This window comes from Oryctolagus cuniculus, chromosome 9, assembly GCF_051225735.1.
Source record: "Oryctolagus cuniculus isolate XC-2025 breed Fujian yellow rabbit chromosome 9, ASM5122573v1, whole genome shotgun sequence".
NCBI lineage: Eukaryota > Metazoa > Chordata > Mammalia > Lagomorpha > Leporidae > Oryctolagus > Oryctolagus cuniculus.
This window is the reverse complement of record NC_142875.1, coordinates 1,296,856-1,310,558: the sequence shown is the minus strand read 5'-3', so window position 1 is coordinate 1,310,558 and position 13,703 is coordinate 1,296,856. Positions and strand designations below refer to the sequence as shown.

Below are 13,703 nucleotides of genomic sequence, written 5' to 3'. Positions count from 1 at the left end.
CCCAGCTCACTGCCTGGTCTGACGTCACAGGTCCCTGGGCAGGGCCCCAGCTCACTGCCTGGTCTGACGTCACAGGTCCCTGGGCCGGACCCCAGCTCACTGCCTTGTCTGACGTCACAGGTCCCTGGGCAGGGCCCAGCTCACTTCCTGCTTTGACCTCACAGGTGCCTGACATTCCATGTATCCTGGAGACCGAGGCTGGCGAAGCTAAGGCCTTCGAGAGAAGCCTTGCTCCTCGCCGGGGGACCATGATGGTGAACTGGCTCGGGACCTGGTGCGGCGTCGTCCTGCTGTACTGCTGGCGAGAAGCCTACTTCCAGCCTCTCAACAGGACCTCAGGTAGCGCCCCGCAGGGCTCCAAGGCGGGTGCGCGGTGCTCCTCCCGGTTGCCACTATCCCTCAGCGACCACTCAGTGAACCTTCACAGGTTTTCAGTCTGGGAAGCCCTGTAGGGGCCAGAGCTCCACAGGAGGGCACTCAGGTCCCGCATATTCACTCTGTCACCAAGTTTTCTTTTTCTTTAAAGATTTATTTTTATTTATTTGGAAGACAGAGATAGGTAGAGATAAAGAGAGACAGACAGACAGACATATCTTCCATCCACCGGTTCACTCCCTAAATAGCTGCAGTGACAAGCTGAGCCAATCTGGAGCCAGGAGCTTCTTCCAGGTCTCCCACGCGGGTGCAGGGGCCCAAGCACTTGGACCATCCTCCACTGCTTTCCCAGGCCACAGCAGAGAGCTGGGTCAGAAGTGGAGCAGCTGGGACTCGAACCAGCACCCGTCTGGGATGCCGGCACTGCAGGCCAGGGCTTTAGCCCGCGGCACCAGAGTGCCGGCTTCCAGCACGGAGGCTCTGCAACTGAACTGGATCAGAGGAAGACCTCCCTGGACGTCCATGTGCCCCCCAGCGCATCAGTAACCCTGCACTTTGCCTCCTTAGTTTCCACACACACACTCTGATTTTGGGGCACTTTAACAGGGTTCAAGGTGCCTCACCATTTCATGTAAAGTACTTCTTTGCTAAAAGATACGTGAATTATTGTACTTAACCACAGTTCCATACCGCATTAATAAGACTAACCGACGCTCCCACAGCAGGTATTATCGGGGACAGAAAACATAATCATGACACTTGGGAGATACAGAGACAGCTTTGCTGGGGTGGGGGTGGGGGCTCTAACATGGGAAGTCTGAGGGCGCACACACTGGTTCCGCACAGAATACAAGGAGGAGAGGCGGACACACACACCACAGCCCCAGGGCAGAATCAGGGCCGAGAGATGACTAAATGGTTAGGCTGGGTCCTGCTAAGTGACACAGGGATTTGTGTTGGGAGAAGGTACACGTGCAGAGACATCAGGGGGAGGAGGAGGTGAGGAGGCCTGGGGGGTGAGGAGGAGGAGGTGAGGAGGAGGAGGTGAGAGGTGTCAGGAGGAGGAGGTGAAGAGGCCTGGTGGGTGAGGAGGAGGAGGTGAGGAGGCCTGGGGGGTGAGGAGGAGGAGGTGAGGAGGCCTGGGGGGTGAGGAGGAGGAGGTGAGGAGGTATCAGGGTGAGGAGGAGGTGAGGAGGCCTGGGGGGGTAAGGAGGAGGAGGTGATGAGGCGTCAGGGTGAGGAGGAGGAGGTGAGGAGGCCCGGGGTGGGGTGAGGAGGAGGAGGAGGTGATGAGGCGTCAGGGTGAGGAGGAGGAGGTGAGGAGGCCTGGCGGGTGAGGAGGAGGAGGTGAGGAGGTATCACGGTGAGGAGGAGGAGGTGAGGAAGTGTCAGGGTGAGGAGGAGGTGAGGAGGCCTGGAGGGTGAGGAGGAGGAGGTGATGAAGCCTGGGGGGGGTAAGGAGGAGAAGGTGAGGAGGCGTCAGGGTGAGGAGGAGGAGGTGATGAAACCGGGGGGGGGTAAGGAGGAGGAGGTGATGAGGCATCAGGGTGAGGAGGAGGAGGTGAGGAGGCCTGGGGTGGGGTGAGGAGGAGGAGGTGAAGCCCAGGAGTGTGAGAAGGAGGTGATGAAGTATCAGGATGAGGAGGAGGAGGTGATGAGGCCTGGGGTTGGTGAGGAGGAGGTGAGGATATGTCAGGGTGAGGAGGAGGAGGTGAGGAGGTGTCAGGGTGAGGAGGAGGTGAGGAGGTGTCAGGGTGAGGAGGAGGTGAGGAGGCCTGGGGGTGAGGAGGAGGAGGTGATGAGGTGTCAGGGTGAGGAGGAGGAGGTGAGGAGGCCTGGGGGTGAGGAGGAGGAGGTGAGGAGGTGTCACGGTGAGGAGGAGGAGGTGAGGAGGCCTGGTTGGTGAGGAGGAGGAGGTGAGGAGGCTAGGGAGGTGAGGAGGAGGAGGTGAGGAGGTGTCACAGTGAGGAGGAGGAGGTGAGGAGGCTTCAGAGTGAGGAGGAGGAGGTGAAGAGGTGTCAGGGTGAGGAGGAGGAGGTGAGGAGGTGTCACGGTGAGGAGGAGGAGATGAGGAGGCCTGGGGGTGAGGAGGAGGAGGTGAGGAGGCCTGGGTGGTGAGGAGGAGGTGGTGAGGAGGTGTCACGGTGAGGAGGAGGAGGTGAGGAGGCCTGGGGTGGGGTGAGGAGGAGGAGGTGAGGAGGCCTGGGGGGTGAGGAGGAGGAGGTGAGGAGGCCTGGGGTGGGGTGAGGAGGAGGAGGTGAGGAGACTTCAGAGTGAGGAGGAGGAGGTGAAGAGGTGTCAAGGTGAGGAGGAGGAGGTGAGGAGGTATCACAGTGAGGAGGAGGAGGTGAGGAGGAGGAGGTGAGGAGGCCTGGGGTGGGGTGAGGAGGAGGAGGTGAGAGGTGTCAGGAGGAGGAGGTGAGGAGGCCTGGGGGGTGAGGAGGAGGAGGTGAGGAGGTGTCAGGGTGAGGAGGAGGAGGTGAGAGGTGTCAGGAGGAGGAGGAGGTGAGGAGGCCTGGTGGGTGAGGAGGTGTCAGGGTGAGGAGGAGGAGGTGAGGAGGCCTGGGGGGTGAGGAGGAGGAGGTGAGGAGGTGTCAGGGTGAGGAGGAGGAGGTGAGAGGTGTCAGGAGGAGGAGGAGGTGAGGAGGCCTGGTGGGTGAGGAGGTGTCAGGGTGAGGAGGAGGAGGTGAGGAGGCCTGGGGGGTGAGGAGGAGGAGGTGAGGAGGTGTCAGGGTGAGGAGGAGGAGGTGACGCACTATGGGGGGGGTGCCCAGGTGTGCAGTGGGCTGGGCCGGGCATGCTGAGTGTGGTGCCCTCCTGCCGTGTGCACGGGGGCCGACCCTCAGTGCACGCTGCCCCTGTGCAGTGTCGTCTCCCAGGGCTCCCAGCACCCCCGGGCGGGGCCACCCTGCTTGGCGCTCGGTCCCCGGTCCCAGAAGCTGCGGCCAGGTTCCAGGCTGCTCGGCCGCAGCTTCTCCTCGGCGACCCCGGTCAGCCTGCAGACACCCCCCCCACCCCGAGGCCCAGGGCCCCCAGGAGCCAGGCTCCCCGGGAAGCGACTCCCTACTGCCCCGGAAGACGGTGCTGCCCAGCAGGCCCCAGCACCGTTCCTGCCAAATCAAACCCACTCTGCCGGCCCGAGTCTGGCGCTGCACACCTGCTGGTTGTGGCCCTAGCCTGGGTACACAGCCAAGGCCTCCAGGAGTGCCCAGCTGGAGGATGGATTCTTAGGGAACTCATGCAAATGATTACGTGGCCACGAAAATAAGAATTTTCAAATTCTGGAGGAATCGGCTGGCGAGAAAATACAAATGTCTCTTCTGCTTCTAACAGCATAATTACCAAATTGCTGTAAGTTTCACACAGCTTAAGAGAAAAGAGCAGGGAAGGGGGGCGGGGGTGTCTGAATCCTGAAACTATTAAAGAGCCAGCAACGTTTCCAACAAAAACTCAGAAAATTCTAACCATCGCCATCAGTTCACTGCGCCTCCTGCAATGCGTTCTCGTTCGCGTGGTCTCGGGCCAGCGGTCTGTGCACCCATCAGCTTCCCCCTGCGGTCAGGATGTCTCCCAAAGCCCCGGCGTGTGAGCCTAGCTCATCAGAAGGCCGGACTCCGGTGCGCCTGCCAGGTTCCAGCAGCCTGCCTGGCACTGCGTTCAGGACGGCGTCAGAGGAGAAGCCACCGCCGCCTGGAACTGGCAGGGGACCTTCCCCGCGAGGCCCCGGGTCTGCAGAGAGCTCACTGGAGCACAGTCGACACGAGGGCTGGGGGCTGGGACACGCCGCAGTTCAAGGCAGCGACAACACGGTTACCAGGAGCCATCCTGCAGGCTCGGGCACGCCCCAAGTTCTAGGAGCTTCACGCAGTGTCCGAAAACCCGTGCGACCGCAGCATGGACGGGGCCACCGCCCCCTACCTCCACGCCGCCTCACACATCAACAAGGCAACCAGCTCCGCCCGGCCTCCTCAGCCCTCGAGACCCCCCAGGGGCTCTGGGAAAACTCAAGGTTTGGGCCAGAAACCCCTCGTTCCGAAGTCGGCTTGGGAAGCTGTAAAAGCGTCCGGGCTGGCGTGCTTGTCGGGGGGCAGAGCCGCCTAGGAACAGCGCTCAGGTTGCCGGTGCGACCAGAATGAGAAGAGGCTTCCCAAGCCGCAAACAGGAGGCAACGCGGAGGCTAAGACGAACATCCTTGGTGTCTTCAGAATCGGCAAGACTCGGTTTTCCTAAGCAATCGAAAACACGAGGCACAGAAGACACGCGGCGAGAGCCACAGGAAATGCTGGCTTCCACGGCGGGCAGCGCAACAGTGAAGAGAAGCCATGGCGAGCTCTTAGGAGGAGCACACCGAGAGCCCAGAGCAGGCTGCGCGCTGCAGCGCCCGCGGGGAAGGCGGGAGGGAAAGGCAGCCCCGTGCGGCCTCGCCTGCCTGGACCACGAGGTCCTGCTCCTCTCATGGCCCTTTATATCTGGGAGCTACACAGCTGGATAATGACTACACATAACTATATAATAACGACAGACACAACTATACACGTGAACTTGCTCGTTCACTGAGGCTTTCTGCTCTTTTTTCCCTCTTACTGTGGGCCAATCACTCTCCTTTGTCACGCCCAGTCGTGTCAAACTTGTACCCCAGTGCCAGCTGGCCCTCTGCCGGTGGCCTGCCGGGCTCAGGACCCAAGCGGGCCCCGCGTGCCTTTGTCTGACCTCTCCCCAGTTGAGGACTGGGGCTCGCAACTGCAGACAGAGCAGAAGGCCCAGAGGCTGGGCGGGCTCTCCCTGCCCGGCCTCCTCTCCAGGAAGGGGTTCAGGCCACCTGCTGGCCCCCCTCCCCACAGCTAAAGCTCAGGAACCCTGGAACCTGCACAGCCCTCGGGCCGCTCCGGAGAGAGGGAGAGAGAGGCAGGCACCCCCTCCTGCTCACGGCAACACCCATGGTCCCGCCTGGCCTCACGTCTGCGTGGGGCAGGGCCTGTCCACGTCCTGGGGGAAGGCAGCAGCTCCAGCCCCCAGACCCTGCAGAAACCCAGTTACCCGGTGCTAAGGCAGCGCCGGCCTGAGGCCCCGGGGGCGGGGAGCTCTGTGGGGCAGACGACGCCGTGCCATCCCACAGCCCGTGCTTGCCGGCCCCCACGTGTGCCCCTCCAGGAGCTGCTCGGCACACGTTGGCTAGGGGGCCCACGCCGACACGGCACGAGCTGGGCTCGCAGCTCCAGCGACTCTGCCCAGACGATCAGCTGGAGAGACCAAGGAGGGGAGAGCTGCAGCCCAGGGTGAAGGCCGGCTTCCCCGCTCCGCTCCGGGCACTGCCCCAGGGCTGTCCGGAACACGGGGCGTGGCTCTCCTGCGTGAGGAGATGCCGGGCACCTGCAATGTGGCACGGCTCTTGCACACGTGGAGATGCCGGGCGCCTGCCCACATGGCACGGCTCTCACACACGTGGAAAGGCCAAGGCACCTGACCACATGGCATGGCTCGCCCACGTGTGGAATCCTGGGACACCCAGGCATGGAGGAAGGAGCTGCCGACATGGTCCTGGCGATGGAGGGGGATTCAGTCCGATTTCTCCCAGTGAACCCCAGCAAAATCCCAGCACTCGACAGCGGACGCTCCATGGAGGTCAGTGCGCAGGCTGCCCGTGGGTGAGACAGGCACGGTCTCACTTACGTGGCTGAGGGCGGCTCTGAGCCACAAGCCTCAGCGAGAGGTGACAGCGGGAGCGGCTCGGTGAAGCGGCCCCCTCAGTGCTCCCCACAAACACACGGACACACGGACACCACTCCCCGCAAACGCAGGACATACGGACACACGGACGCCACTCCCCGCAAACACAGGACACACGGACACTGCTTCCCGCAAACGCAGGACACACGGACACACGGACACCACTCCCCGCAAACACAGGACACACAGACACACGGACGCCACTCCCCGCAAACACAGGACACACGGACACCACTTCCCGCAAACGCAGGACACACGGACACCACTCCCCGCAAACACAGGACACATGGACACACGGACACCGCTTCCCGCAAACACAGGACACACGGACACCGCTCCCTGCAAACACAGGACACACGGACGCTGCTCCCCGCAAACGCAGGGCACACGGACACACGGACGCCACTCCCCGCAAACACAGGACACACGGACACACGGACGCCACTCCCCGCAGACGCAGGACCCGCAAACACGAGCTCCCTGCCTCACATGCCTGTTGCTGACTGGCACGAGGCCTCCATTATAATCACGGCACAGACACGAGTGAAAAGGATATTTTTAACAAAGTGCTGCACGCGCAGCTGTCCCCATTCTTAATGACTCATTAATGTCTCGTCCAAGGAGAACTGTACTTGCGTCTCCTGCACGAGGTCAGCACACTGGGAAGCCATTGTCAGCGCCGGCAGACCTCTCCCGTCTCCCGCATTGTTCTCAGCGCCGGTGCAGATGAGCCCATTGGGATGCAGATTGTCCGTCATTAAAGCCATTTGGAAATCCGCTTTGTCACTGGTTTAGTGCTGCCACTTCAGACTCTCCCAGAGCTCTGTGCGCTCAGGGAGGGAAGGTGCGCAGGCTCCGCCCAGCCATCCTGGGAGGGGCCGGGCATGCCCCCCACCCCCCCACCCCGCAGGGGACAGCTGACCCAGGACCAGGACCCGAGGTACTGCGGCCTCTAACAAAGAAAGTCGCGAAGTTCAGAACCCAGGAAGCGGGTGGTGGGTGCTGCCGAGGAGGGCGCCGGGCTGGCTCGGCGTCGCTGCCACACAGCGGCCTGCGCTCGGCACGGCGGCCCCGTCCCTGTCCTGAAGCAGCGGAGCCGCAGATCAGCCGCTGTGGACACGGACGTGTTTGCCCACGCGACTCCCCGGCTCATCTGCACACGGGGCACCCGGACTGCCTCTCTGGGTCCCCACCCACACACGGAGCCACACGTGGCATCACGTGGCTCACACCTTTTCCATCCCCGAATCACCCCTCTGAGCTTTCAGATCACTCAGGCGCCGTCCTGGGACAGACGAGTCGGCGCCCTCGGGGGTCAGCAAGTGTCCTGGGCACTCGGGGACCAGGGGCCAGGCAGCCCCAGGCCACGGGCAGCTCAGCACGCCACGAGGGGAGGGCCGGGGCTTTATACCCGGGCTCCTGAGCGAGACAGAGAACACGTTTGACTGGCCGGGCACAAGTCCCTAGTGAGAGGTCAGCGGGCGTCTCTGAGGGCTCAGCCAAGTCCCCCCGTCCAGGTGACCCCAGCAGGAACCCGAGACGCCTCCACGGGAAGGACTCCAGGGCTCACAGAGGAGGCGGAAGCGTGGCTCCTACAGGGGAGCTGTGTCCCGCCTCCCCCACACGCTCACAGCAGTGGACGAGCCCCGCCGTCCCGGGAACTGGGGCATTTTCTGCCCCCGGACACCAGGCGGCAGGGTCTCAGCTCCAAGCATGCAGGTGCCTCATGGGCTCGGTCCTCAGGGCCACGCGGGCATGGGCACCTTCCCCACTGACTCCAGATGAGAAACCCCAGTCCCAGGGGACAGTCCTGGGCCATCTCGGCACACACGGGAGGGACAGGGCCCGCACAGGGCTCCTTCCAGGAGAGCAGGCCGGGAGGATCCTGCAAACCGGGTCCTGGGAGAGAAGTCGGCGCCGGTCCACGCACACTGCTGAACTAGGGTTTTATTTTCCCCAGATCTGACTACTGAAACGCCATCCAGTGCAAGAAACCAAGACATGCCTGGAGTGTTTGGTAAGGACTCCCCCGCGTCTGCTCTGCGTGTCAGAGGAGTGGGAGTTGTTAGCACAAGCTGTAGATTTCAAAAAGAGCCCATTTGGTGAGGCCAGAACCATGCTGGCACAGCCCACGGCCTCCGCGTCTGCCTCTGAGAGTCAGACACCCACAGAATGAAGTAGAATTTTAGGTCAGGAGCCCTGGCCAGCGTCTGGGAGCCTCGCTTCCCCCAGCAAGGTCCAGGGGCCAGCAGGGGCACCCAGAGCTTGCTAGAACCACCTGGCCCAGGCCCCACCCAGACCTCCTGAGTCCGATCTGCATCCCTGGCCGGAGAGCAGGACCCACGAGGACCCAGGCAGAGCCCCGGCCTCCCCAGCTTCCCACCCCCGGGGGGCAGGACTGACCCCGCCTCTGCCCCAAGTGGACTGCTGCTTTGGTGGGCCTGAGTGTTTCCTGAGAGCTCCCAGGGAGGCTGAGGGTCGCGGGTCAACACGAGGCAAGCCACAGATGCGGCCCCACACGCTCCACGGCCACGGCAGTGCGAGACGGGAGAAAGGCGCTTCACAGCCGCCGTTACTGCAACCCAGGATGGGAGCCGTGCTCCAGGGTAGTTTCAGTCTTGTTATCACGCCGAATCTTCACCGTGCAGCGTGTACCTGGCACTGAGAGAACGCTGCAGTCTGGGGCAGCCACGTCGTGGCGCGTGGCCACGTGGCCAGAGCCCCCCAGGGACAGTGCCCCAGGACTGGTCGGCCCCTGATGGGTTTGTTTTTTTTTGGGGGGGGGGGCTTATGTTTGCCATCAGGATTTCCAGACGGTTTTGGTGTTTCTGCAGGAATTCAGGGCAGGGCCAGCCCAGCCCAGCTCAGGCCCCCCGGGCAGGGGCTCCTGTTCTGCACCCACAGGGTGCACAGACGGCCCCAGGCACGGGCGGCCAGCGGGGCGGGGGTCCTGTGGTCCTGTGGCCAGGGCTTCCCTATGCTCTCGTGTGCTTTTCCCAGATGAGATTCTCGTCCAGGAGATTTTGGATCCGAATAAAACAAAGTCGGCTGAAACGCAAACCACCGCGGCGACAGTGCCCATGAAGACGGTCCAGGAGAAAAGCAAGTGCAGCGCTCCCGGCCACATACAGCGCGTCCGCCCCATGTACCACGTGTCTACCCCACGTACAGTGCTCCCGCCCACATACAGCGCTCCCGCCCACGTACCACGTGTCCACCCCACGTATAGCGCATCCACCCCACGTACAGCGCTCCCGCCCACGTACCACGTGTCCACCCCATGTACCACATGTCCACCCCATGTACCACGTGTCCACCCCATGTACCACATGTCCACCCCATGTACCACATGTCCACCCCATGTACCACGTGTCCACCCCATGTACCACGTGTCCACCCCACGTACAGCGCATCCGTCCCATGTACAGCGCTCCCAGCCCACGTACACTGCTCCCGGCCCACGTACACCACTTCCGCCCCACATACACCTCTTCCTGCCCCAAGTACACCTCTTCCTGCCCCACGTACACCTCTTCCCACCCCAAGTACACCTCTTCCCGCCCCGCGGTCGCACGCGCCCCTGGGAGTCTGTGGGACAGGCCCGGCCCTGCTATCTTAGCACACTGAGACCAGCTGTGCCTGAGACAAAGGCACGCGGTGACGTGGAAGAAAGAACTACACACCACTTCTGCGGGGACGGAGGCAGGGACCCCAGAGTGGCAGGGCGGTTCCCTGTCCACTCCGGGGTGGTCCCCAGTGTGCACACGCCAGCACGTTGTGCTCGGCTGCACATGGGGTAGCCCCCGAGGGACAGGTGCAGGGACGGTGGCCACGCCCAGCGTGCACCTCGCGTGGCGCCCTCTGGAGGCTTTGGGGAGCAGAGCGGCTGCTGTTACCCCACTTGAAGGGAGGCGGGACTGAGCTGTAACCGGGCTGCACCCCGGGCCACTGAGACGGGGCGGGCACATGCAGCGCACTCTCCCGAGTGCAGCTTCACCTGGTCAGAAACGTACAGGTGAATCAGGCAGCACGCAGACCCCGGGCAGCCGCCAGGGTGGGGGAGGGGGCCGGGCCAGCAATCCCATGAGGCACAGGGGCGGGCACTCCTCAGGAGGTGGCTCAGCATCCTGACACCCCGCCCCCAGGCATCCCCCCAGCTCCTAGATGTGCCCAGACCACTGGACGCAAGGTGGTCAGGTGAGGCCAGACTCCTGCGTGGCTTTCTGCATCGGGCGTCGCGAGGAAACACCCGAGGCTGTGTAATGTATGAACAGGCTATCACGTGGTGGGCGAGACGGGCTCTCTCCCTCTTCTCAGGAGCCACAGCGGTCTTCAATCATGAGACCCCCGTGACCTCACACAACCCCAACAGCCCCAAGCCCCAGTCCGAGCCCACAGCTGGGTCAGGGCTGGCCCCTCTCGGTTCCCCACGACGGGCAGCGGGGCTCGGCAGTGGCGTGAGGGACAGTCCCCCAACCGTGGACTGCGTCTGCCCCGTGCACTTGTCCAAACACAACCCGAGCTGCCGACATCGTCCCACCTGCCGCACTCCGGCCAGAAGAGTTCCCACGTGTGTGATGAGACGCCCTCCCATCTCTTCCATGTTCTCCACTGAAGACTCTGGAATCGATGAGAATTACCAGGCTGACAGCTCCGAGAATTACCATGAATTATTAGAGCACATACAGTTCTCTTCTGGCAATGAGGACAGAAACTCCAACAACGGTAAACACACCCGGGAGGGAGGGGCGGCCCTGCCCAGGGTCCCCAGGGGGCTGTCGGGGGGGGGAGGCAGTGCAGACGCAGACGGAAGCGTCTCCCTTGGGAAGGGAAAGGGCCCGAGGTCTCCAGCTTTGGGGAAACCACAGCCTGGAGCTTGGCAGAAAGGCCTCTGGTAGGTGCCACAATGCCAGCCCCTGCCCTGAGACTAGGCTGAGTCACTTCTCCCTGGGGGCAGGGGGGCCAGAGTGTCCCCCAGGGGTTCCCCAAGAGAGGGATGAGTTTGCTGGGGAAAAGACCAGCGTGCAGGGGCCCAGGGGGACACGCGGGAATCCCACAGGGCACAGGGTGCCACGTCTTCTCTGTCCCGAGGGTTAAGAACCAGAAAGGGGGGCACGTGTCACATGACACAGGTGTGGACATCCCGGTGTGGTCACAGCTCCCGTGTGCAGGGGCCCAGGGGGAGACGCGGGAACCCCACAGGGCACAGGGTGCCACGTCTTCTCTGTCCCGAGGGTTGTGAACCAGAAAGGGGGAGGTGTCACATGACACAGGTGTGGAACACCCCGGTGTGGTCACAGCTCCCACGCTGTGTCGGGTGAGGGGGAGAGTGGATTAAACGCTCGTCCCAGCCCCCAGCAGCTCCGGGGGCCAGGAACTCTGCGCTCAGTCACCCCACAGCCTCCGTCGTGAGCAGCCTCTGGGGCTCGGGAGGCCTGAGCCAGGTATTTCAGGGTGAAGCTCAGCTGTGACTCCACTTTGCATTAACACCTCACACTGCCCCGAACCCGTCCCACTGCCTGGCGTCTGCCGGTTGCCTGTGGGTATCCCAGTGTTTGCCACATGGCAACTCCTCTGCCTCTCCTCACAGACTCATTCACCCGATTCTGCGGTGCTGCCCCTCCCCCACCCACTTCTTCACTCAGCATTGCCAAGCACGTGGCCACGTGGCTCTGCATGTAGTCCAGGGTCAGCACACATGAACGTGGTTATCTGTCCCGCTGCCGGGGGCCCAGCAGGGCCGGGGCTCCCTCTGCACGGCTCTCTCATACCCCGACGTGTCCATCTCTGAGGCGCCGCCGGACTTCCTGGTCCCACAGATGTCCTGGGCTCTCCGGGGGCTCCCTGTTCTGCCTGGGTTGGGCTGCATTTATTGGAGGGGTGCTCTTCGCAGTCAAGCACCAGCACCGGGTGCTGGGGCCCGCAGGGCTGGGCACGTGCGGACTGCGCAGCCCTCCCTCCGCTCGCTGCAGTGGACACCCTGGTGCCCAGGTGTTCTCCTGTGGCTGCCGAAGCGTCTCCGAGGTAAATCCTCAGAACCGGAGTGAACATCCGTGGCAGTGGCCGGGTGACTGACGCAGACTTTGCGAACACGTTTGCAAGTGAGACCTGACGATGTCTTAGCATCTCAGGGTAATGCTTCACGACGGCCGAAATCTTCGCACGCCTGTAATCAGTAACCTTCCTGTTTTCCCCGTGTTCTGCGCTGAAGAGGCCAGCACTGGAGAGAACGCCCACGTGGGGGCTGCCAAGGACTCCCGCAAGCCACAGCTGTCTGCCGGAGGTGAGGCGGCTGCAGGCCCACCTGCGCTGTGGGCGCCGGAGGGGCAGCACGGGGGGCGGGGGTGACCACGTGCTGTGATGCTGCCAGATCCCCGTGCCATCGTGTGGTCGCCATCAGGATCCCCGAGGCACGCGGAGTCTGAGCGCCTCCCGCAGGCCGTTTCTGTGGACGTGGTCGGGCTGTTTCCTCATACCTGCTGGGTTTTGTGTCCTGATGTTTGCCTGTTGCGTCTTAAGATCTCGGGGTGTACCTCAAGCTTCCTAAACTAACGCACAAAGCTTCTGTCAGCGGGGCAGAGCCAGCCTTGCGGGGGGCGGGGGCTTCATGGACCTGGCGCAAGGGAAGTCGCATCATCTGGTTTCTGGTTCTCTTGTACAAGACCCGAACACCTTTCCTCGTCACACAGTTCCGCTCCCTCCCTGTCTCCCCTCTTGCCCCATGCCGTGTGGCTTGATGACGGAGGCATCCAACCCTGGCCTCGCGGGAGACGGCGCGCGGCCCTGGCAGGACCCTCGGCCTCACGGTGGACTTCCTGCAGCCTCGGGCACCCTCGAGCTCACCTGCGCCTACCCCTGCCCACCCCAGGGAGGTGGGGGGGGGGGGGCAGGGGCCGTGCCCGTGACGGAGGAGCTTCTGTGACGTTTCTGGCTCCAGTTGCCGTGACATGTGCGGCAGTGCTGTGGGGGGCAGCAGGGAGGGGGCGGCTGGTCTTACGTCACGGTGTTTTCTCCCGTTTTCTGTGCTGGCTCAGGCAGACACCGGCAGGCGCAGAGCTAGGCAGCTGCCGCCATGACCGTCAGCTCCGTGGAGATCAGCTGAGCGACTTGGAGGAGGCGATGTCCTTGTTTTGTTTGCCAATGTTGAAACTGTCAAAGATTCTGTAGCAGTTCTGAGTAAAGCGTAATAAAGATGTTTTTAAAATGCATAGCTGGTCCAACAACAAAGTAAAGGAAATCTGGGCTCGAACCCAAGACTTGAAACCACGAGCAGTCGGTTATACATGTGACCAGAGTGGCCCCAGGGCATTCGGGTGGGGGGTGTGTGCAAAGTTCAGCTGCAGAAGCTGAGGCCACCTGAGACCCCTGAGTGATGCGGAGCCCCAGCCCGGCACGGGCAGCACCCGGCTCGGGGAAACCGGGCGGTGTGCGCCACGTGGGGACCTGAGCGTGCTTTAATTGGAGAGGCAGACACACACGACGGTGCACTCCCACATGCCTACAGATGGGGCAGGCCAGGGACTCGATCCATGTGAAGAGACAGTCCAGAGCCAGCTCTGCTGCCTCCCGGGGTCTGCGTCGGCAAGAGTTAGAATGAGAAG

General features: G+C 62.9%; 1 protein-coding gene across 1 annotated transcript; it reads left to right on the top strand.

Annotated features, from left to right (window-relative positions):
• The first annotated feature begins 248 nt into the window (after window positions 1-248).
• Window positions 249-13,291, top strand: SPACA7 (sperm acrosome associated 7). The gene is made up of 6 exons (XM_070048373.2): window positions 249-339; window positions 8,063-8,119; window positions 9,103-9,204; window positions 10,720-10,827; window positions 12,314-12,385; window positions 13,137-13,291. Exons 1-6 carry the CDS (start codon window positions 249-251, stop codon window positions 13,160-13,162), a joined length of 456 nt encoding a protein of 151 aa, XP_069904474.2. The 3' UTR covers window positions 13,163-13,291.
• The last annotated feature ends 412 nt before the right edge of the window (window positions 13,292-13,703 follow it).